At 38.1% G+C, this 22,386-nt stretch overlaps 1 protein-coding gene across 1 annotated transcript in view; it reads right to left on the bottom strand.

The window, feature by feature from the left end:
* Positions 1–22,386, bottom strand: part of Kcnh8 (potassium voltage-gated channel subfamily H member 8) — a 352,841-nt gene that overhangs the window by 148,735 nt on the left and 181,720 nt on the right. Inside the window, exons 4-5 of the mRNA XM_021149362.2 lie at positions 15,904–16,031; positions 9,899–10,139 (exon numbers count right to left, since the gene is read on the bottom strand). Coding sequence (XP_021005021.1) covers positions 9,899–10,139; positions 15,904–16,031 — 369 coding nt within the window. The remainder of the gene's footprint in view (positions 1–9,898; positions 10,140–15,903; positions 16,032–22,386) is intronic.

The raw sequence follows: 22,386 nt of genomic DNA, 5'->3' as shown, positions 1-22,386 counted from the left end.
CGCTATGGGGGACTTTTGGGATAGCATTGGAAATGTAATTGAGGAAAATATGTAATAAAAATATTAAAAATTAAAAAAAAAGAAACATTACTACAGCGTAAGTCACGTACGGACTGCATACACTGATAGTAGAAGACTTTAAAACCTCACTCTTACCAATAGACAGGTCATCTAGACAAAAACTAAACAAGATAAATGCTGGAGTTAATAGATATTATATACCAAAATGGGCCTAACAGATACTTATAGAATATTTTACCCAAACACAAAAGAATATACATTCTTTTCAGCACCTTGTGGAACTTTATCCAAACTATCCACATACTCAGATACAAAGCAAGTCACAAGAAATACAAGAAAATTGAAATAATATCCTGCATCTGATTGGACCAGAACAGACTAAAGTTAGATATCAACAACAGGAAGACAAGCAAACTTACAAACACATGGAAACTAAACTATTCTCTATTGAATGAAACAATGTGTTAAGACAGATATTAAGAAAGAATTCAAACACTTTCTACAACTGAATGAAAATGAATACACAAATTATACACACTTATGGGACACAATGAAAGTGATGTGAAGAGGCAAGTTCATACCACTAAGTGTGTTCTATTTTGAATATAATTGACCCCCATAGGCTCACAGGAAACGGCATTATTAGAATATGTGGTCTTGGTGGAGAAGGTGTGGCCTTGGAGGAAATGTATCAGTCTGGAGGTGGGCTTTGAGGTTTCATATATACTCAAGCCACACCCAGAACAAGACCCACACAGTCTTGTTCTGCTGCCTACAGATCAAGATGTAGAACTCTCACCTCTTCCAGCACCATGTTTCCCTGCATACTGCCATGCTCTCTGCCATGAAGATAATGGACAAAACTTCTGGAACTATAAGCCAACCCAATTAAATGTTGTCTTTATAAGAGTTCCCACGGCCTAAACCACCAACTAAACAGTATACATGGAACAATCCATGACTCCAGTGCATATGTAGCAGAGTATGGCCTTGTTGAACATCAGTGGGAGAAGAGGCCCTTGGTCCTGGGAGGGCTCAATGCCTCAGTGTAGGGGAATGGCAGGGAGGGGAAGTGGGAGTGGGTAGGTGGATGGAGGAGCACCCCCAAAGAATCAGGGAGAAGGAGGATGGGATAGCGGGTTTCTGGAGGGGAAACAGGGAAAAGGGATAACATTTGAAGTGTAAATAAATAAAATATCCAATAAAAATTAAATTAAATTAAATTAAAAAAGAGTTGTCTTGGTCATGGTGTCTGTTCATAGCACTAAACCCCTAACTAAGGCAAAGTGCCTATATAAACAAAAACAAAATCTAGATTTTCTACTAGCAACTCAACAGCACACCTGAAAGCTCTAGAACAAAAAGAAGCCATGCCCAAAAGGAGTGGATGGCAATAAATAATCAAACTCAGTGTTGAGATTAATAAAAACAGAAACAAATGACCAATACAAAGAATCAATGAAATAAAGATTTGATTCTTTAAAAAAATCAACATGATGGACAAACCCTTATCCAAACTAAGTAATTTTCCTCATGGCTACCACTTCCCAGAGTTAAATCAAGATCAGATAAGAAATTTAAACAAATCTATAACTCCCATAACTTCTAGCAAAATAGAAGTCATAATTAAAAGTCACCCCCGTCCCCTAGAAAAGCAACAAACACAGGGCTTACAGGGGTCTGCTTTCAGTTTAGTACTTTCATGGGTCCCCTGAAGATATGAATCGTGCATCTCTGATTCTTGTGCCTTCTCTTGGGGCTCTTTTCCTTCTAATGGTTTGCTTTGCCCAACTTTTACATGATTGTTTTTGTTTTATCTTATTATATTTTATATTGTTAAAAATGACTGTATCCCTCAGAGCTGTTACATAGGAGAGGAGCAATAAAATTTAACTTGCATTCTTCAAAATAAAATAAAATAAAGCCTCTTGGGTGATTAGGAGAGATGATGTTACTTTAATGGCAACTGCTAACTCCTTGGGGTGTAATAAGTAATATAAATCAACCTAATAATGCTATTTATACTCAGAGAGTAGGAATAAGTGAGAAAGACATAGCAGTGTAAAAGCCAAATAACAAAAGCATCTCACTCCTCTGAGATGACTCTAAATCAAGAAGTCACAATTTTCTTCTGGGTCATTAAACTTAGTAACATTCTTCATATTCCTTTCATTTTCAGAACAAGCATTATTCTCTCATATTTTATGAGCTCATGTCCCTTCACATCTGTAGTTACAGGTGCATCACTGATGAGCACTGCTGGAATGAGCACTGCTAGGGTGAGCACTGCTGGGGTGTGTAGTGCTGAGGTGATTCACTGCTGGGGTGAGCACTGCTGGGGAATATTGGGCATGTCACAGATGCTTCAATCCAGACATTTGCATGAGTTGTGAAGTAAACTTTGTGTCTATCACACAAATACAATTCTGGTCATTAATACGAATGATACAACAATGTGGATACTATTTTCTCTAAATGAGTCTGTTAGTTGAAGTTTAAAACACTGTAAAAAAGTTTCAGAAATAATCGATGTCACCAAAAATTTCTCAATATGGCCATGACTAAAATAGATATTTTCATGGGAAAATTACATTTCAACTAGAGCTTTATTGACCAGTAAATACAAATAAAAATAGTTGGATCTAAAACAATTGTTAATTATTTATTAAACACATTTGTATGTATTATACTTAAAACTAATATTCTTGCCCAATAATTTTGTCCAGTATCTTGTGAAAAATATTCTAAACTGAGAAGTCTTCTGAACCTCCTGTTCCCTTTGCATGACCTCTTATCCATATAATCATACATCTGATTATTTAGTTTCCTTGCTGTTTTTATTTATATATCAACACTCAATTAACACACTCCTCAGAATCATAGCCTATCCTTGATTAAATCTTTGCTTTATTTTTCTATATCAAATCACCACTATCTGGCATGGTATATGTTTGTTTGCTTCCAGATTGTCCCCTATTAGGGTATAAATTCTAGAATGCCAAGGGTCTTATATGTTTCCCTTGTCTTTCACATTGTATCCAAAATTACATTTGTAAAGTAACAAGAACTTAATATAGATGTATTTGGTTAGTGATTAAATATGTTTTTAGAGCAATGTTTAATATAATTTTTTACTTGAGTGGCAAAGTCATCTTAGATTTGTAAAATTAAGATACAGTTAAAAAACAATTGCAAATGATACAATATTATACAGCTATAAGGGCATTTAGAAATGTTCATAAAATAGGGAAATATTCATATTAAAATGTTAGTAAAAAACAGTTCCTAATTAAGGACATAACATGGTCACAACTAAATTAAAGAAGTAGAGAAAAAAGCCAACACAAAGGCAGAGCAGGGAACTACAGCTCTTTTGGAAAGAATAGGACTATGGACTGTTTGCTTATTTTGCTTCACTATTTCTAGGTTAAAATGTATAGAAATAGAATAATGTGTGATCGACTTAAATCAATCAAAACACTATACTCTTCCTGGGTGTGCTGGTACAAGCTTAAAATTCCATCATTCTGCAGGAAGAAACCCTTGGGTTGAAGACAAACGTGGTCTAAAAAATTGAGGCTTTGTCTCAAACAAGACAAAACAAAACCAACACCTAAGGATGTATCTCAGCCGATGAGGATTTGCTTAACATCAGCAATGCCTCCAAATTAGATTTTCAGCACTGAAGAAAAATTTTGATTGAGAAAACTGTGGTTGAGTATAATTTTGTTCACAGAAAAAAAAATCTCTGAGAATGATACTAAAAGTTCATGGGTTAACTAATAGGAACTAAGGCAAATAAAATACTTTTAAGGGCAAACATGAACTAATTACATTTTGCCCAAGAAAAATATCAATTGCTACATTTAGATCAGTTAAAACAAAACAAAACCCACCCCCCACACAAATAATATGTAGACTGTACTTCTTAGTAAACTTGTTTGGCATAGGACATAGCTTGTGTTAGACCTCCTGGCCCCAATTTTTCTTCATCTTCTCATCTAGCTCTCTTCTATCATTGTCCTGTCACTGATGAACTACCTGCTGGTCCACCTCAACTAGGAGAAAATTCATATTCAGTCAATGGCAAACTTGCTGAATAGACCAGCACAGCTATTCTAAAGTTTGTGGTTAGTTTTTAGATCACACTGTCTTCGAGACTGCGTTACAGGAAGCCCAGCTTGCACTTTCAGACCTTATCTGGATAAAAGGGATTTAAAAGAGCCTAGATGAAATCCAGGTCATCCTGTTCTTGTTTCTAGTGCTGCTGATGGGAAATGGGATTGGGTGGGGGACTCTGGATTGAATGCCTCTAATCTTTTGGGGTTGTTGGGGTTATTCAATGCAAGCCAACCTCATGGAACACTACACCCAAATGAAGTTTGTCTGCACTTAGATATGAGACGGTTGCATTTCATGGACCATGCTCTCTATTTTTTCACAAAGGATACTGAGTAGATCCTGTATAGGTAAAGGAGAACCCAAGTATCTTGTGCCTGAAAACTGTGAGGCAGGAAATGCCCATTGTTGCTCAGGCTCAGCGTTATCTGATCTATTCCACATGTACAAACAAGCTCTAGTTTTCTTTTTTTTTTCCTATTTTGAAAATGCTGTTATCAAAATGAACAGAAGATATGGGATTAATAGCATTGATGACTTCAGACTTGTCACTCCAAGAGGTATCACTTCTGGCATGCTGGTTTTAGCAAATGGCACAAAAGACAAAGCAAGTACAGGAAAAGTCCTTTGTTTTTCTCTTTCATTCCTATTAGTAAATCCTAAAGCTCCTCATCAGATGCTGCCCTTCACCATCGCTGTCTTAAGAACATTTTTACCACTGAAAACAGAGTGGATGCTGAAATAGAGCTGCACATATTAAAATATTTCTTATCTTCTACTATATCCACCGTATCTTTCCTAGACATATCACCAAAATTACCATCCTTGACCCAAGGCCTCTCTGTTGTTATTGCTTTAATGCTATCTATTATTCTTTATTTAAAAAGTCTATGGGGCTGGGAGGATACCTCAATCACTATGCAGGAACAAAGACCTGGGCTGTCACCCTCAGCACACATATATGAACCTGGGCATGGTGGTGTGTGTTTGTTAATCCTAGTGCCAAAGGGCAAGGCAGGTCCCCCTTAAAGCTTTTTGTCCAGACAATCTAGGAAAACAATAAAATATGAACTTAGGGAGATGCCATGTTTCAGAAAATGAAGTGAATAGCAACTGAAGAAAACATTTTTCTTGACCTTTGGCCTGTGCACCCACATGCTCTACTGAGAGCTCCTGCACAGACACATGAGAGCATGCACACACAAGTAAAATAGGTAACTAAATAAGCTTTGGGCCTAACAGTTTCTTTTGGCTCTTCCTTTTCTTTTTGAGGACTCCTGTATAAACATAAAATCTGGAACAAAGCTTGCATGTGCCTTTCCTGTTAATCTGATTTATGTTAATGGATGTATTTGTTAGAGCAGTGTTATTGACAACTAAACAGCAAGTAAGCCTCCCCAATATAACAGCACCAGAAATACACATGACTGTGTCCATTTTCCAAGTGAAAGCTTTCAGTTTCTAGTCTGGCTTGAAATTAATGAACCAGCTGTGCATAAACTGCTTGTTTCTGCTGTAGCAACAGATAGGTTTGTGTTAATTACACCCAGAAGGTTATAATAAAAATCAGGTGCTATAAAAAGCAGACTCTAAGAGAGCAAAAAACATGGGCTTTTACAAGTGAATAGAAACATTGGTTAATAAAAATTCTATTAACAAAAATAAGAATAAAAATAATCAGATGCAATTAAGGCAGGGATCTAGTTCAAGGAAATACCACTGTTATGATAAACCTGTTGAAATCTTTGTCATAAAGCCATTTGTGAATATATAAATTATGATTAAATTGACATTAATATCATTGTCCTGTTGGCTGGATCAAAATCATGCGTTTCTAGCTGTTCCTTGTGCTTGTGTGATACAACCCCACTGAGACTTCAGTAAATAAAAACTCCTTCAATCACACGAGAAACAAATTTAACATATGACAGGGGGAACAGTGTGCTTATCAAACATGGAGGAATGCCTAGATTGTGACAATGGTCATAGGTGCCACTGGGCAAAGAAACTCATGTTTAGTCCTGGACAAGAGGGTCTCACAACATGCGACTGCCTTTCTCCCACCATACTAACTGCCCTCGTGAACTGTAGGACTCCATTGTATTTTGTCACTTCCTCACCCCAGGTCTGGTGTTCATCTTGGTCTGCTATCTCATTCACAGCTGCCCATCGTTGGAATAGTTGGACTGCAGAGTATAAGTCATTCCAGTAATTTCCCTTAACATATAGAGACATTCCATAAGTTCTGTGAGTCTAGAAAACTCTAAGTAGCACAGGATCATTGGAATTTTTAAGATAGGTATTGAAGAGCTGCCTATTGAACCTGCTGATATGAAACAATCCATAGTGATCAAAGTATGGCTGGATTTAAATAGGTTTAAAAATAAGATCACCATTGCATGAAAACTATCATTCTTAAAAGCGCTACTTATTCAAATGCTACCGAAATTAAAATAAGTCACTTAGCAGCAATTTGTTAATTGAATGCAATATTACTTCATAGTAAGGTACTAAGCCATAGAAATATGTAACAGCAGGGTCAGGTCTTCAGGGCTGCAGCAGGGTGAGAGGTTTAGTCAGCATGAGACTGTCTTATGAAACAATCCTCTTGACTTTGTTCTTTTCTGAATAACAATGAGTGGGGAAAGGTTAGAAAGAAGGTCCCATTTCGAGATCTTCCTTTCATGAAACAAGAACTTACAGTGAGTTTGTGTACCTTGAACTAATGTAGTTTACACAATAAGAACAAGAGGGAAGCTAGAAGTTTTAAGTTGCCTTGACTAACTCCGTAGTAGTCAGATACGACTGTTCTGGAGAAGCCACCTGGAGAAGACATTTTTCAGGCATGCCAAAAGAGCATACTAAGTGGTCTGAAGATGATGAGTCCCGACGTAAAGCAAATCCAGCCAGATGTTTGTGAGTCAAATGTAAACAGATTTCTGTAAGGATGTACAGTGCTGACCAGTGCTATGGATCCCCTAAAGAATCCTATCATCTCCCATTTTTAATTTTCTCTAAGAAACGTCTCTGCATGCAACATTTATCATTCACCATTTGAAAAGCACATATATTGTCTAACACTGGAGCTACTGCAAATACCAAAACATTTAAAAAGACAATCCTCCTTCAGACACAGTGAAACCCGCCCTTCCCAAACCCATTGCAATGGACCCAGATGGACAGAAGGCACATTACTGCTGTGGAGTTTAGAAGCCTCCCGGGTGAATCTGCAGTTCCACAGAAACCAAAAGTAAAAAGAAATGGTAACTTTTAAATAAGCATTATCCATCATACGCCACAAACTAATAAAAGTTAAGAGATACAAATTGTCAGGAGGATTGTGAAGAAGCAGAACTCTAGGTAGAACGTATTTCCATTCATAGTATTATTTTCTATTATCTTTGTTTGGCTTCGGACATAATGTTTCAATGTGTAACCCTGCCTGGTCTTGAGTATTCTTGCATTTGCTTTTGGAGGGCTAGACTTACAGCTGAGTGGGTGATTACAGGTGGGTGCTGCTACTACGTGCTCTTACTTCATGCATTGTAACACATTTACAGCTGACCATTTTTTTTCCCATCAAGTTTGTAAAAGATTCACACAATAAAAGTTGGGTAAACATTATCAGGAGAAACTGTACTATAAACCGTTCTTCAAATGCATTAGAAGTGTACCTGTCCTTAAACCCATTTCAAAGAACAGGGTGGCAACAATAAAAAAATTTGAAAGCAAATTCCTATTGTCTGTGAAATTCAGTCAGTCAGTGAGTGATTCCAGGCAGGGTCTCATACTGCTGCCAGACTCATGTCTCCAGCTGTAAAGCAATCATGGGATAAACCCAACTAGGTAAAAAAATAGCAGGAGCTAAGTTAGTTGGGGTGGGCACTGGCTCAACTTACTTTCTAAGCAAAAACAACAAAAACAAACAAAAAAACAAAAAACAAAAACAAAAACAGTAAGAGTGAATCCAGCAGATCAGAAGGCAGCATCAGAAGAAGAAACTAGACTCCATCAGTCTCCCCCAGGAATGCATATCCCAAACAAATAATTCCTCAGCATATGAGTCCTCATGGGTAAACAGGTCGTACTCTGCCTGGGAGGGCATGGTGCCAAAATGGATTCCTTACCCATGAGCTTTCATATCTCAATTACCAGGAAAACATGGTGAAGAACATTCAAGAACCAGCTTTACATCAGTAAAGGAAGTGTAAGTATCGAAGTAAGGAAGCTGATGGCATGTGTATTCAACCTGGTGCTTGATGAGACCTTGCAAAGTTATTACCTGGAAGGAACTCAGGTTCAGACATGAAGTGAAGACCCGAGTCCTTCAGAATGTTAACCTGGATATTGAGAATAGTTTTAGGATGATGACATCCTCATTGTTTGTCATGGCTTCATAAGAGGAACCAACAGGAGATGAAACCAAATGGACCCACAGGAGATGAAATCAATGGTCCCACTCAGTTTGTCTATCACTTCATTTTAAATGCAAACTGTCATGATGAGATCTGTTGTTCCATCATGATCAAACAGATCACATTATGCTTTTAATTTGCTCACAATGAATGTATTTAATTAAAAAAAATGAAGTTGATTTTGTAGCTTTACCGAGTTACCCAACTAGATATTGTTGCCATCTAGTGGTCTAACACACTATAGCGACCACTTTGGGGATGAAAGCTGGGGTCCTAACAGGCAGGGCTCATAGGTTTAGAGATAACAGACCTGTAGGATTCATGGGGAGAGCAGACACAGACATCTAGAGCAGACATACATTCAGTCAGAGACCTCACTCTTACATCAGTCATGAACCGACTCTAACACACATTTACAGAACTGCTCTGACCCCAAAGTGTTAAGAATTTCATTGAGCAAACAAGCTACCAGAATTGAAAAAGGGTTTTGGTCTACTTCACTTCTTCTTCTACTACTTGTTTTCTAAAAAGGTCAATTCTTCCTTGATTCAGTCACTTGCTTAAGGTATTTCTGTAATATTCTTTTGTGTTGCTCTTTATCATCACAGTCAGGTAAAGTCTCAGTACTTGTAGCCAATGGTGACTAATTAAACAGTGCGGAGTTATTCTGAACTTATAGAAAACCAAAACTAGATAGACAAACAAGGAACATGCTTCATTCTTAAAGAAATGAAGATTTACACAGACAGGAAAAATAGAAGAAAAGCGGTCTACACAATCAAGCTGGTGTCTGCTGACTGAAATCCGCAGGGTTCTAGAGATAAATACTGGGAGCAAACATCCCTTGGAGTCTCCTTAGCTAAAATCAGATACTGGCTCTCTTTATTATAGGTAACAAAGCCCTAAGCTTTCTTTGCTTCTGTAGGCAGGTCACTTGCAAAGCCCATTCTAAACACCCTTAAAGAACATCCAAGACCACTCTCGGCATTCCATTCTACTGATGGGCTTTTGCTAAACTCATCTTTGGCTTTGCGTAGTTAATATCTCTAAGGATGTCAGAGTTCAAACACAACAGACATCAAGTCTTCCGTTGATACATTTTTTTTTCAACACAATGAATGAGGAAAAAATGGGACATTGGTTTAGATGATTCAGTGCAGGAACAGTAGGAAAACCGGAAGAAGCAAATTTCAGAAACTCAAGCATGTGAGGCTCCAGCATTTGCATTAGAGACTGAAACCCGTTCTTGCAAATAGACCTCTGTTCAAATTTTCCACAGAAAATCAGGAGCATGCTCACTTCCCACATGCAAATCTCTGAGATGAGAAACTATGGGATCTTACCTATAATAAAAAGTATCTCCACTGCAATGTCACTGACCGTGGTGCTCCGCGTGGTGGACAGGTCCTCATTGCCAATGAAACACACATTGTAAGGGACTGTCACGGCAACATAGAACGTTGCCAGCAAAATGAGCCAGTCCCAGCCAGCTTTGAAAGTGCTGAAATGCAGCAGGATGAACTTGGACTTTTTTGCATCAGAAACCTTATACTCTGGAAACGCTGGTTTATCTACAAACACGTTCTGTGGATAAAGACACAAAGAAGAGAACGGAGAAAGAGGTATGCAGTTAGAAATGGAGACTGAACAACTCTAAATGAACACTTGAGTAGCTTGGGCTACTCACACGTTCAACATCAAATACCTTACAAGTGACCTTTAGTAAAATGTAACATGAGTCTACTGTCCTCTGCTACCCAACTGTGCTGTGGTCAACCACAGGGTTCTTTGAGATGCTAGTCCTACAAGATTCCAAGCGAAGTGAAAATCTTGTCACCTAGGGAAGATACAGGCTACTGTAATATCATAACCTGTCTGTGATACTTCCGTACAGGAACTTACTGAATTTTAGTCAAGTACAAGTATACCACAGATAATCATGTATAGTATATAATATTGATAATAGAAATAAACAACTGTTACTGGTTTATATGTTTATAATTTGCACATCTTGCTATTATTTCAGAGAATGTTCGCACATATTTAAAAATCTTACTGTTAGCCTTTAGTATTCTATAAGCTACAGGCTCATAAATCCTCTGGTGAACTCATTGCTGCATGGTACAGTGAGCGAGTGACTAGCAAACATATTAGTTTGTACACATAAACACAGATCATCAAGAAGGTCAAAAGAGTATCTTTTTTGTTGGATCTCTTGAAAATGGAGTTACAGGCATATATGAGATGAGATCCATGACATGGGTAATGAAGACAGAGTTCAGCTCCTCTGTAGGAGGAGTATGTGCTCTGAGTCATATTAACCTCTGAGCTGTCTCCAGCCTAGACCTGCGCTATTTATTAGCACCATCTCTATAGGGTTCCCTCAACAAAATTCTTCCCTAATAGCACACTTCTTAGAATGTCTCCTGCTTGTTAGTGCACTAAAACTAAACGGTGATCTTTGTTTTGTGGACAGTATTGGGCAAATTTTGTGTTTGTGTGTGTGTGTGTGTGTGTGTGAATGATTTAGAGTTTGGTCATTAGAAAATAAAAATACTATTATCTCAAATGTTATCAAAAAGCATCCAGTTGCAAGTGTAATCTATACATAGGATAATAACAAGGGCATGCTTGAATGCTCATTAGTATAGCACAGTCTGCACATGGGTAGCTTTCAGATAAGAGTTGTTACCCAAAGAGCTCTGACCAGGGATTCTGCTGATGGTAGCAAAGATAGCCTCCCTCCCCTCAGAAAGTATAGAGATGACCAACATTCTCCTGAAAACAACCACTTCCTTGCCTGTCAAAATGCACTGGGTGATCCATGCATTTGTGCACTGTGGGTATTGATTTGGAACCCAAATCTCATTATTTTGGTTAATATGCATATATTCTGAAACAGAGCAGCCATTAAGACGGAGAGCAGCAGTTACTTAGGGGGTATTATTCAAGTCATGGAGGAGAAGGACAACATTCACCACACAGCCGATTAAACAGGGACTAGCTAGAGTTTTTGATGGCTGATGAAGCACTTTGCCTTGAAAGCAATCCAAATAGATGAACAATTCCCTTGCTGCTCTGAGACAAAAGGAGGCTCAACAATAATGAGTGTGGAAATTCTACAAACCTGTGACCAAGTACTTATAGACTTTGCTTTGTTTCAACTAATGAAAAACTCAAGAAAGGTAATGAGAACTTAGGTTTGAAATCTAACTTGAACAGGAGAAAGTTCTATATACACAGTGCTCATAGGTCACAGTGTTGTCTTCTTGTTTCAGTCACTGAGAGGAAGACAGAGACATATAGTGTGTTCAGGAAAGCCAGGGCAGCTGTGGATTCCTGGGAAGGTAGGGGTACCCAATGTGAGTCTACTTAGTTCACAAGCATGTCAGACCCATGCTCCACAGTGGGTCACTGCTTCACCTCTAGATGGTTGATTAGTACCACTGCAACATTTCTTTAAACTACTTACTTGGTAGTTGAGGGACAAGTTCCAAAGTAGGACTTTGCCATAAAACTGAGGTAATGAATTACTTCCTATGTCTATGGGGTATGTGCTGGAGAAGGGAGTTAAAAGTCATTCATGAACAGAGATAGTTCAAGTCCACACATACTCATCTCTTCAAGGTTGATAAGGTACAATGAAGTTATCATGGCACATAAATTCTTCTTCTAAAGGTTTATTTATTTTGTTTTATGTGTATGAATGACTTTATCTGCAAGCACACCTGTGCACTACATGCATACCTGATGCTTGCAGAGGCCACAAGGAGGTACCAAATACCCTGGAAGAGGAGTTAGAGGCATCTGTGTGGGTGCTGAGAATCACCCAGGTCCTTTTCAAGACTAGACAATGCTCTTAATTCACGTTCTACCTTTCTAGCCCTGCCCATGATAGATTGAATTATAACTTTTATCCCTAAACATTTACAATAGGAAACTATTGAGATTTATCAGAAGCACTTTATGTTTCGGTCCAAATACATACTGCCTTTATTATTTTGTTAGAGTCTCAGAATGTACCTATTGGGCACTCATGAGAAGGTGTTTGCTTTGTTTCACACTGATTCCGTTAAACTCTGTGATGCTGGACAGAAACTGAGCAACATGTAAACAACTTTAAATGTAAACTGTGTGGTATCATTTTCATAGACTATTTCAAGTGTCTACCTTAAAGTTATTGTTAAGTTAATTGTTGTTCTGGCATGGTATTAAAAAAATATACATAGAATGCAATACACGGCATGTTTGAGTTAACTTTGAAGGGTCAATAATTCAATCCTGCACACATCATTACACAGTTTGTAATTACACAAAAAGACTTTACTTATACCAGAGTCTTTAACAAAATTCTCTTGAATCAAGCAAATTCTTGCAAACGCAAAAATGTGTGTGTGCATAAAACTGCAATAGATAGAAACTGTGGAGAAATGTCACATTATTTATAACATTTAAATATATGGAGCTTGTCCATAGAATAAGACAATGTTTAAAAAATAGTAATAGATCTCGAAAAGCTGTTACTTATTAATTTTGAGGGTCATGCTTTAGGACATATAATGTTTTAGTCTATTAATTTGTATCTGATGAATTATCCAAATGCACTTGTTAACTCCAAAACATAATTAAGATATTTTTCCTAAAATTTTTTGCAATATTTTCTTGAAACTCATCTCTGAATGCACAGGGTGGTAGGAAAATGTCCTTTTACTGGGCATACCTGACACAGAGCTTGTCTATGACAGTGGTACTAATGAGGAAGGCCTCTTGCTGGTGATATTTAGGTATGGTTAACAATCCTTGCTCAGACTCCTGAAGGGCTCTCTCCTATGAACTGTGTAAGGAACCCTGGAGTTGGGTCAAGACAGCATAAGACCAAGTTCTCAACATAAAGATGTATTTGTCCTAGAGGGACATAAGGCAGAAATGAGAGACAAAGGCAGGGGATAGAGGAAGAGGCAGAAGGGGAAGGAAACAAGAGAGGAGAAAAGGGGAAAGGGAGAGGGAAAAGGGACATTCACTATTGGGGACAAAGGAGAGAAGAAAGAGAGAAGAAAGGCATGGCCCATAGGCAAAAGGCAGTTTATAAAGGGAAAATCCCATGTTAGCATGAGGTGTCTAATTGTAATTGGGAATGTTAATTCGGTGAGCCAAAGGGGGTTTTTGATCGCTAAACTTCAATACTTAGATAGCTGGACTTTGGTAGTCAGCCTCCAGAAGAGGAAGTGGCCATATAAGACAGCTGACCTTGGGGGGTTAGCTTTAAGAATGTAATCTAACAGCTTTTAGCAAGGCAGAGGGAATGGGAGAGAAGGGTGAGGTCTGCCAGAGTCATGTTTGCCATGATCAGCCTGGCTAGAGTCCCTTCAACATTGATTTCTGCTGGACAGACTTCTCATTTCATAGAGTAAGTAATCAAGATTAAAAATAAATAAATAAATAAAGTCTTTTTCTAGCAACTTCCAGGCGAACTTAGAGCCTAACGTAAAAGTATTTCATGCCACCTTCAAACTTGGACACAAACCTAAAGTGTTCTGTTGCCTGTGATTGCAGGATCATCTCTCAGAAAGTTAAGGTCTGAGCACCGTAGCTGATTCTTCCACTTTAGAGTTTTAATAAGTTGGGGTTGTCCTCATTGTTAATGATGGAGCCAATAGAAACACCCTTGGTACTGGTGCTCTGTGATGATTGAATAATACAATGTAAGGAAGGAAATTTTAAATAGCTACTGTGATAAAGTGTTAGTGGTTCTTTTTGTATGCATCAGTTTTTGCAGCTCAAATTCCCCTAAGAGCATTTTGGCTGTAAGTGCAGGGCCTTTTCTGTCCTTCCCCCTCTCTTCCTGCTGTCTGATCATTAGCTGCTCTCTATCCAGATGGGCACAGTGACTGAGGCCAGTGCGGACCACACCTGGCTTCCAAAGTTAGGATCCCTGTGGCATCATGTCTCTGAGCTGACTTAGCATTCTTAGCACTACACTCCCCTCTGAGGTTTATACTTCTAAAATGAACAACAGCAATTAAGTGAGTCGCTCAGGAGTGGGAGTTATGGGTTTTTTTAAAAGAGATTTTTAAGTAACACTTTATAGTTTGTTACTCTAGAGGGGAAAACAGCAAGGCTCAACATCTGCAGTTTAAGCTCAACGAGACATGCTTATTCTCACCTAAATGCTTCTCACCTGAAGCAAGAAGATGCTGTGGACTTTCTGCATAACCAAATCTTTGCATATAGATAACACACGCACGCACGCACGCACACACGTCCTAACTTACATAAAACTGTCAGTAAGTTAGGACAAAAACTCAAACAACCACTCACCACAGGAGAGTATTTGACCCTCCACAGGAAAAAAATGTCAGAGCAACCAAGGCTTGATGAATAATCTCAGGAGCATGAGTGGACTAAAACACCAACTGTCACTTCCAGAAGCCACGACATAGTCAAACCCCATTCTCACCATGCTCACGTAGCTCCCCACACCCTGGATTCATACACCTTTCTTTGTTCACTATAAGCACAGAAATTGATCTTTGCACACTTGAAGGAAGGCTTGTTTCATCAAGACATTGGGTCCAAGAAAAGGTCACCGTAGTGCTGAGTCTGTAAAAGTGGGCTGGGAAGAACTCTGTGTCCTCAGTTCCTAAGACATCTGGACCAGTTCTAAACTTCCACAGGAGTTCTGCTTGCTGGATGTGACTGTTTCTGTTTCCACTGGCAAGTTAGACTTACAGTTCAGTCTTCCATCCATAGTCATCCTTACTAAGCAGTCATAGAAAGTAGCCCTTACTAAAAGTCACTAAAAGTGAAACTTTTTATATAACCTAATCAGGGTAGCTTGTGATTTCCAATGTAATGTTCCACTGCCTGAAAGTTCCAACTGTTCTGTATAGAACATGACATTTTAAATGTAATGATGACTTTTATTGGCTCATGATTCTCCTCAGTAATGCTACTAAAGGGAATGAGAACAAGTGTAACATTGACACTGAAATTAAATTTAAAAAGTTGACCTAACTGACAATAACTGTGAACAGGACCTATGACACTGCCCTGTTTCTGAAAACATAAAGTCTGTCTGCTGTGGCACTCCGCAGCACCACAGTGCACTCACCACATCAACACTGTAATATTTGTGCTATGCGAGCACTACGATTGCACACTTTTTACAGAAATGCCTCGTACTGCTGAAGTTTCCAAGTCTGATATTTACAGGCAGATGCAAGCCAAAGTGGGCAAAAGAAAGCTAAGAAATTCAATAAAGGAGTAACTGGAACCATTTTTTAAATGGATCAAGCATTGCTCTCTAGGGGGTACTAGTGTCCACAATATACACACACACACCACCTACATTATTTATTTTCAATTTGTTCTTTTCTCTTCTTTGAAGGTGTCCTGAGATGTGATAAAGGACGGCTCGGCTCCGTCTCCGGGCTGAGTCAAAGTGGCTCCCTGCTCTTGATCTTCCTTTGGCTCTGTCTGGAGGGAAATAAGACTCATAAGACATGAAATAATGCAACATTTCAACTCAAGGATGCTAAGTTCTCACAGGTCATGCAGAAGGACGTTCAACATTTCACGTATTTTCAAACACTTAAAATTATCTACTGCCTTCTGATGGCATTTAATTTACTTTTAGATCAACATAACTTACTTGTCTTTCATCATTATAGTACCTGTATTGTTACTTAAACATCAAAGTAAAATATGCTTGAGAATAGAAGGATGGTGAGAGGTCCAACAGGCACAGAACTCTGATTCCACTCTGATCTTTCACACTCTTACTGCTAACTTTACTTAACACTTAGAAAAGCTTTTTTCTCCTAGATAATGCAAATGTAAAAGTCACATTCATAATTATTTTTGTATCAATTGAGAGTTTATGCAGTAAAATTATTTACACATTTTTCTAGTCAGCATTAACTGTCAACTTGACACAACTTTGTGCATTCTACTCTTTATTGTGTGTTTAAAAAATTAAATCCTTGAGAAGTCATACAACTTATTTTGATCCCATTCATCCCCAACTAATCCTCTTAACTCCTATAATTTGTCCACATGTCCCTAAGCCCTAATTTTGTATTTTTGTTTATTTGTTTTATTTAATAAACTAGTGACTTCAACTTGTGGAGTCTGTTATATTAAGTATTTCATCTCAATTTGCAGTTTCTACTCCATCTTTTATCATTCAGATTCTAGATAAAATACACACAACTTTTATATTTATAATAAGCCTTAACCACATTAGAGCTGGGCAGATATCTACCCTCTAAGCAATTAAAATCTGTTTTTCCATCAATAGCCCCAAGTTATAACTTCCCATGTTCCATCTGGGCAGTTTTTAAAGTCAATTGGCCAGCCCACATGACCATTATTTCAAGATTCCTACTCATGTCATCTTGTCCTCTCTCCATCTTCTCTCCATTCTCTGGCACCAATTGGAACCAAAAATTCTACCTATCTCTCTTTTGCCCAGCTATAGGCTGATGGGATCTTTATGTAACCAATAATTTTAAATTAAGGAACAAGGTTGTATTGAACATGCGAATTCTCTCATCACTGGGGACAACGAGGCTTTAGAGGCCAGTATTTAGCATTACGATGCACAGCAAAAGATCAAACCTCAATAATTGTTCATACACTCCTGGATGTGGGACCATCCACTGGAGTGTGGCCAACCTATCAGAAGCCATAAAGAAAACGGACTCTCCCTTCTCCAGAGCTAACAACACCCATAGTTCCTCAACTAGGGATGAAGGCTCATGAAACTGCTTCGTGTCCTATGCAAGAGTGTCGACTGGCTTGATTTGTGCAGGTTTCATGCAGGCAACCACAGGTGCTGTGAGAGTGTGAGTGCAATCGTCCTGTCATACCCAGAAGATACTGTTTTACTATTGGTCCTCCCTCACCTCCATCTCTTACAATCTTTCAGCCTATCCTCCTTAACTTCTGTCCCCTCCTGCTTGATGGCCCTTTAATCTTGGGAGTAGTGATGATAATGGTTTGTGGCAAAACACTACCTACATGATTATTATGCAATTTGAGAAATTGTGAGTTTCTGCATTAAACACTGCACAGTGCACAAAGAAATTTCTCTGTTGAGGAGTGAGAGATGCATGAATCTATAGTTAGATAAGAGCTTTGAGGACAATTTAAAAATGTGTTCTAAATGGGGCAAAAGAATAGTACTAGGTTCACCCCTGGGGACAGAGAACTTCCCAACCATGTGTCCATGAATAGATTTTCAATTGTAGGTGTGCGTTTCATTCTCAGAAGCAAGTTTAAATCCAATAAGAAAGTAGTTGATTCCTCTATGCCATTCATAGCTCTCTTGCATCCATGGGTAGATCTTGCCACCCTGGTTGTTATTGTAGTTGAGAGGGTTCTCAGATGGGTGTGAGTATTGATGACTTTTTCTCTGTAGAAGCCTGCAGAGCATTACCATATAGCCTAGCATGCCAGGCAGCAGGGAGGAAGCTGCATGGAGAGTATCAACTTGGCTTCTTCAGTTTCTACATGTTCAAACAAATAGCCACTTCTTGTCATATTTATGGCTGGAATTTTACAATTTGATTTTATTTTTTATGTAGTTAAAATTCAAAATTCTTATACTATCAAACTTATCAATTTACTTGTTCTTGGGGCGTAGACATTATGTTTTGAAAAGCCAAAATCTTTTCACAAAAAATTATTTTTAAAAACTTATGTACTGCTCTTGCTCCCTCTCTTGCCTCTTACATTTACCTCTCGGCCCCCTGTCTCCCCCTCCATTTCCCCTCTCTCCACATTGCCATGGCTGCCCTCTGCTTCTCTACGCTTCTCTCTTTCTCTGCCTTTCTATAATAAATGCCTTAATACCGAAAACAAAACAAAAAAACAACAAAAACAAAAACAAAACAAAACAAAACCCTATGTACCTTTCTTTTGATGTTTGTCTTTTTGTTCCAGAACTTGAATTTTTAAAAATAAAATATACTGCATGACTATAGATTCAAATAACTACCAGAAGACTAAAACCCATAAAAGGAAAACATGGAATTGCTTATTGTAATTGTCAACTTCAGATCAGTTCTTCATGTGTTAACATGCATCTTACATGTCCCACTTAATATTGTTAGTAAGAGTAACTTAAGTGTAATTCAGTGTACAAACAACCTGAGCTTCGGGACAGTGTCCACAGCAAGACCAGCAGTCATCTTATGAAATGTTGGTTGGTTGCAAAACACCAAGCATACTTATAATGTTATTAAGAAATCGATCAGAGTACACACTTATGAGAGTCAGCTAGCCAGTTCCTTTCTTATGAAGAAATCTAATTAATAGCTGAGATTTTCCAAATCAAACATCACTAATTTCATCATCTTAAGAAAGGCCCTCAAAGGAGAATGTCAAAGAAACATGTTTATATCTTAGTCTTGGCTCTAAGTGGAAGCAAAATATGTCCCAAAATATGTAATGAAGTCTGTCATTACAACTAAAGCTTTCACCCAAGCCTGGCTGTGAAAACCGCACCATTTACAGGACCTAAAATCTCCCTCTGGGTTTGGATCCTGACCAAAGAAACAAGCAAAATTCAAAATTAAAATAGTTTACAATGCAGCTTATTCTTCTTTAATAATATATGTATAAGATATTTTTCAGAGATATTCATAACATGTAGACTCATATGATATGCACATATATGTATACTTGTGCAAAGAACTGCAAGGAAGTCAAACCTCCATAAATAAGTCTTATGAAATGCAATCCAGGCATGTCATAGTCCCAACTGACTGGATTTACGTGAATTACACATAAAATGAAAGAAATAATACCTCTATAGTACTACAGAAATATCTCATGGACACAGATTTTAGAATATAAGCAACAGAACATCACAGACATCATGGCAAGACATTTTTTTGTATTTACAGGAATTCAAAACTAAAGTATAGTGTTTAATAAAATGTAAGTGATGTAAACTGGCATGCTACCGCAATGACAGTAAAGTGTCAAAATGGCTAGGGAATGTCATCTCTTGCTCGACTATTACAACAGTTATTAAGTGGTACTTGTCAAATTGCACACAGTGAATGTGGGGCTGTATATTGCTTTGAAAAAATAGTCTATGCTACAAATATTTTGCATTTTAATTTCGAAGTCTTTTGCAACAAAGCCCATCAGGAATCGAATAACCATTCAACCACCCATTGTTTGAATACAAACAGTGACAGTCTTGGGCAGAAAAATCTTAGTGTGTCTCTGAGGACACAGAGGAAGTCAGGAAATACTCAGGAAGTCAGGAGGAAGGTAAATGCCTGTAGATCACCTGGGGCCTTTGCAGCATTGTTGCAATCTGCTTCCTGGCACTCAACAGTTCTTGACTTTCAGGTCAAGCAACCCTTTCACCGAGGTCACCTAAATCTTTAAACCATGCTTTAAGTATTAGTAAGGCATAGCTTTAGTTGACCTACAGACACACATAGTGCACAGACAATAGTTTGCACATCTGTGTTTTTCCATAAAAGGCCCTTTTGAGCCCAGGATGTCTTCTCTCGGGGAAGATGAGAGAGGAAGCAGATGGAAAGACTCTTCCAGTGTGGGAAGCCAGAGAGTGCACACTTCACTTTCACTTCGATCCTCCTAGCCATTGAACAGTGGTCCTCTACCTCCCTAACACTACAACCTGTTAGTAGAGTTCCTCATGTTGCTGTGACACACACCCCCATAAAATTATTTTGGTTACTACTCCATAATTGCAATGTTGTTACTGTTATAAATTATAATATAAATCTATGTACTTTCAGATGGTATTAGGTGGTGATCCCTGTGAAAATGTCTATTGACTCCCAAAGCAGTCACACCCCACAAGTTGAGAATCATTGCTCTAGATGAGGTGACTATTAAGATATAGTGAAAATTGTGAAGACATTCACCCAAGTGAGGAAGAAGAAGAAAGACTGTACTATTCACATTTCTTACCATCCATTTTTCCAGACATTTTAAAGGACTATGGTACGAAACTTTAAGATAACACATAATTAATTCTTGTCTGGTTATTTTTCAGTAGTGGGAGTGAGAGGGTTGGGAGTCAGGTCTCATGTCACTTAGGCTGAGCTCCAAATTCTAATGTCCCTGTTTCCAGCTTGTGATCACTGAGGTTACCGTTGTGTCGCATCACACCAATCTCAGGAACAAATGATTCTATTAATAGCTTTCTGAGAGCAACTCTGAAAACAACTGACATACAGATTTAGGTAAGTAATATACAAAAAAAAAAAAAAAAAAAAATGTGCCAACATTTTTATGTATGCAGAAAAGACCTTAAATAAAAAATTAGCAAATTATAAAAATTAATTTAAAATTATACCATACTCATTCAGGTTTATGACAAGAATGGTTCCACCTTAGGGAATCTTTATATATCAGCATGCATATTTAAATACAGTGGCCACCTAATCATTTCACTAAATATGGTTATGGAACTCCATAAATATTACTTTTTAAAAAGCCCTGACAAATTGGGAACAAAACACCCATGGAAGGAGTTACAGAGACAAAGTTTGGAGTTGAGACAAAAGGATGGACCATCTAGAGACTGCCATACCCAGGGATCCATCCCATAATCAGCCTCCAAAAGCTGACACCATTGCATACACCAGCAAGATTTTGCTGAAAGGACCCTGATATAGCTCTCTCTTGTGAGGCTATGCTGGGGCCTGGCAAACACAGAAGTGGATGCTCACAGTCAGCTACTGGATGGAACACAGGGCCCCCAAAGGAGGAGCTAGAGAAAGTACCCAAGAAGCTAAAGGGGTCTGCAACCCTATAGGTGGAGCAACAATATGAACAAACCAGTACCCCTGGAGCTCGTGTCTCTAGCTGCATATGTATCAAAAGATAGCCTAATCGGCCATCATTGGGAAGAGAGGCCCCTTGGTCTTGCAAACTTTATATGCCTCAGTATGGAGGAACACCAGGGCCAAGAAGTGGAAGGGGAGGAGGGGAGTGGGGGGGGGAGGGCCTGGGGGACTTTTGGGATAGCATTTGAAATGTAAATGAAGAAAATACCTAATTAAAAAATAAATTAACACACACACACACAAAGCCCTGACAATAAAAAATCACAGCGATTATCTCTGATCCAATAAAAAAATCTACTACTTGTGAAAAACACAAATATATATATATATATATATATATATATATATATATATATATATATATATGACAGTTGTTTATAATTTACTAAGAACAAAAAGAAAAATATAAATGAAAATATAAAAGTGATTATGGAAAATAACAAAAGCAAAAAAATTCAAGGTAAAGAATGCTGGGTGCCCGCCATATGTACCTCTATGCATTTCCTTCTATATTTTTCTGAATTTATTCAATATGGACTGCATTATGGTATGATAGGTGTGGATGTTTGTTCCTAGAATATTAAAATAAAATATTTTGACCAAAGCTATAAATATCAATGGTGTGAAACAGGAAATGAATTCTCTAATGTTATTGCCCTGGCAGAACTACACATTTTGATGATTTCTGCTTCTTTTTCTTGAACTTTTCTTCTTCTTTGTGTTTTTGAATCTCTGACCTCATGTAAAATAATCAACATGGGAATAATCAGAGGTAACAGCTATAGAGGCAGTTTATGATGAAAAAAAGTCACACCCAGGAACCTGACAAGAAGCATAAGACTGAATTCAATATAAACTTTATAGTTTCATTTCTTCATGGTTGAAATGCTGAATGAGCATCCATTTAGTAATCCTGCTTTTGTGAAGGGGATGAAAGGACTGGGACTGGAGGGACAGCTCAGTGGTTATAGAAAGAAGACTCGGTGTTAAAG

This window comes from Mus caroli, chromosome 17 (genome assembly GCF_900094665.2).
Source record: "Mus caroli chromosome 17, CAROLI_EIJ_v1.1, whole genome shotgun sequence".
In the NCBI taxonomy this organism is placed as follows: Eukaryota; Metazoa; Chordata; class Mammalia; order Rodentia; family Muridae; genus Mus; species Mus caroli.
The sequence above is the reverse complement of the archived record's forward strand: the minus strand, read 5'-3'. Positions and strand labels throughout refer to the sequence as shown.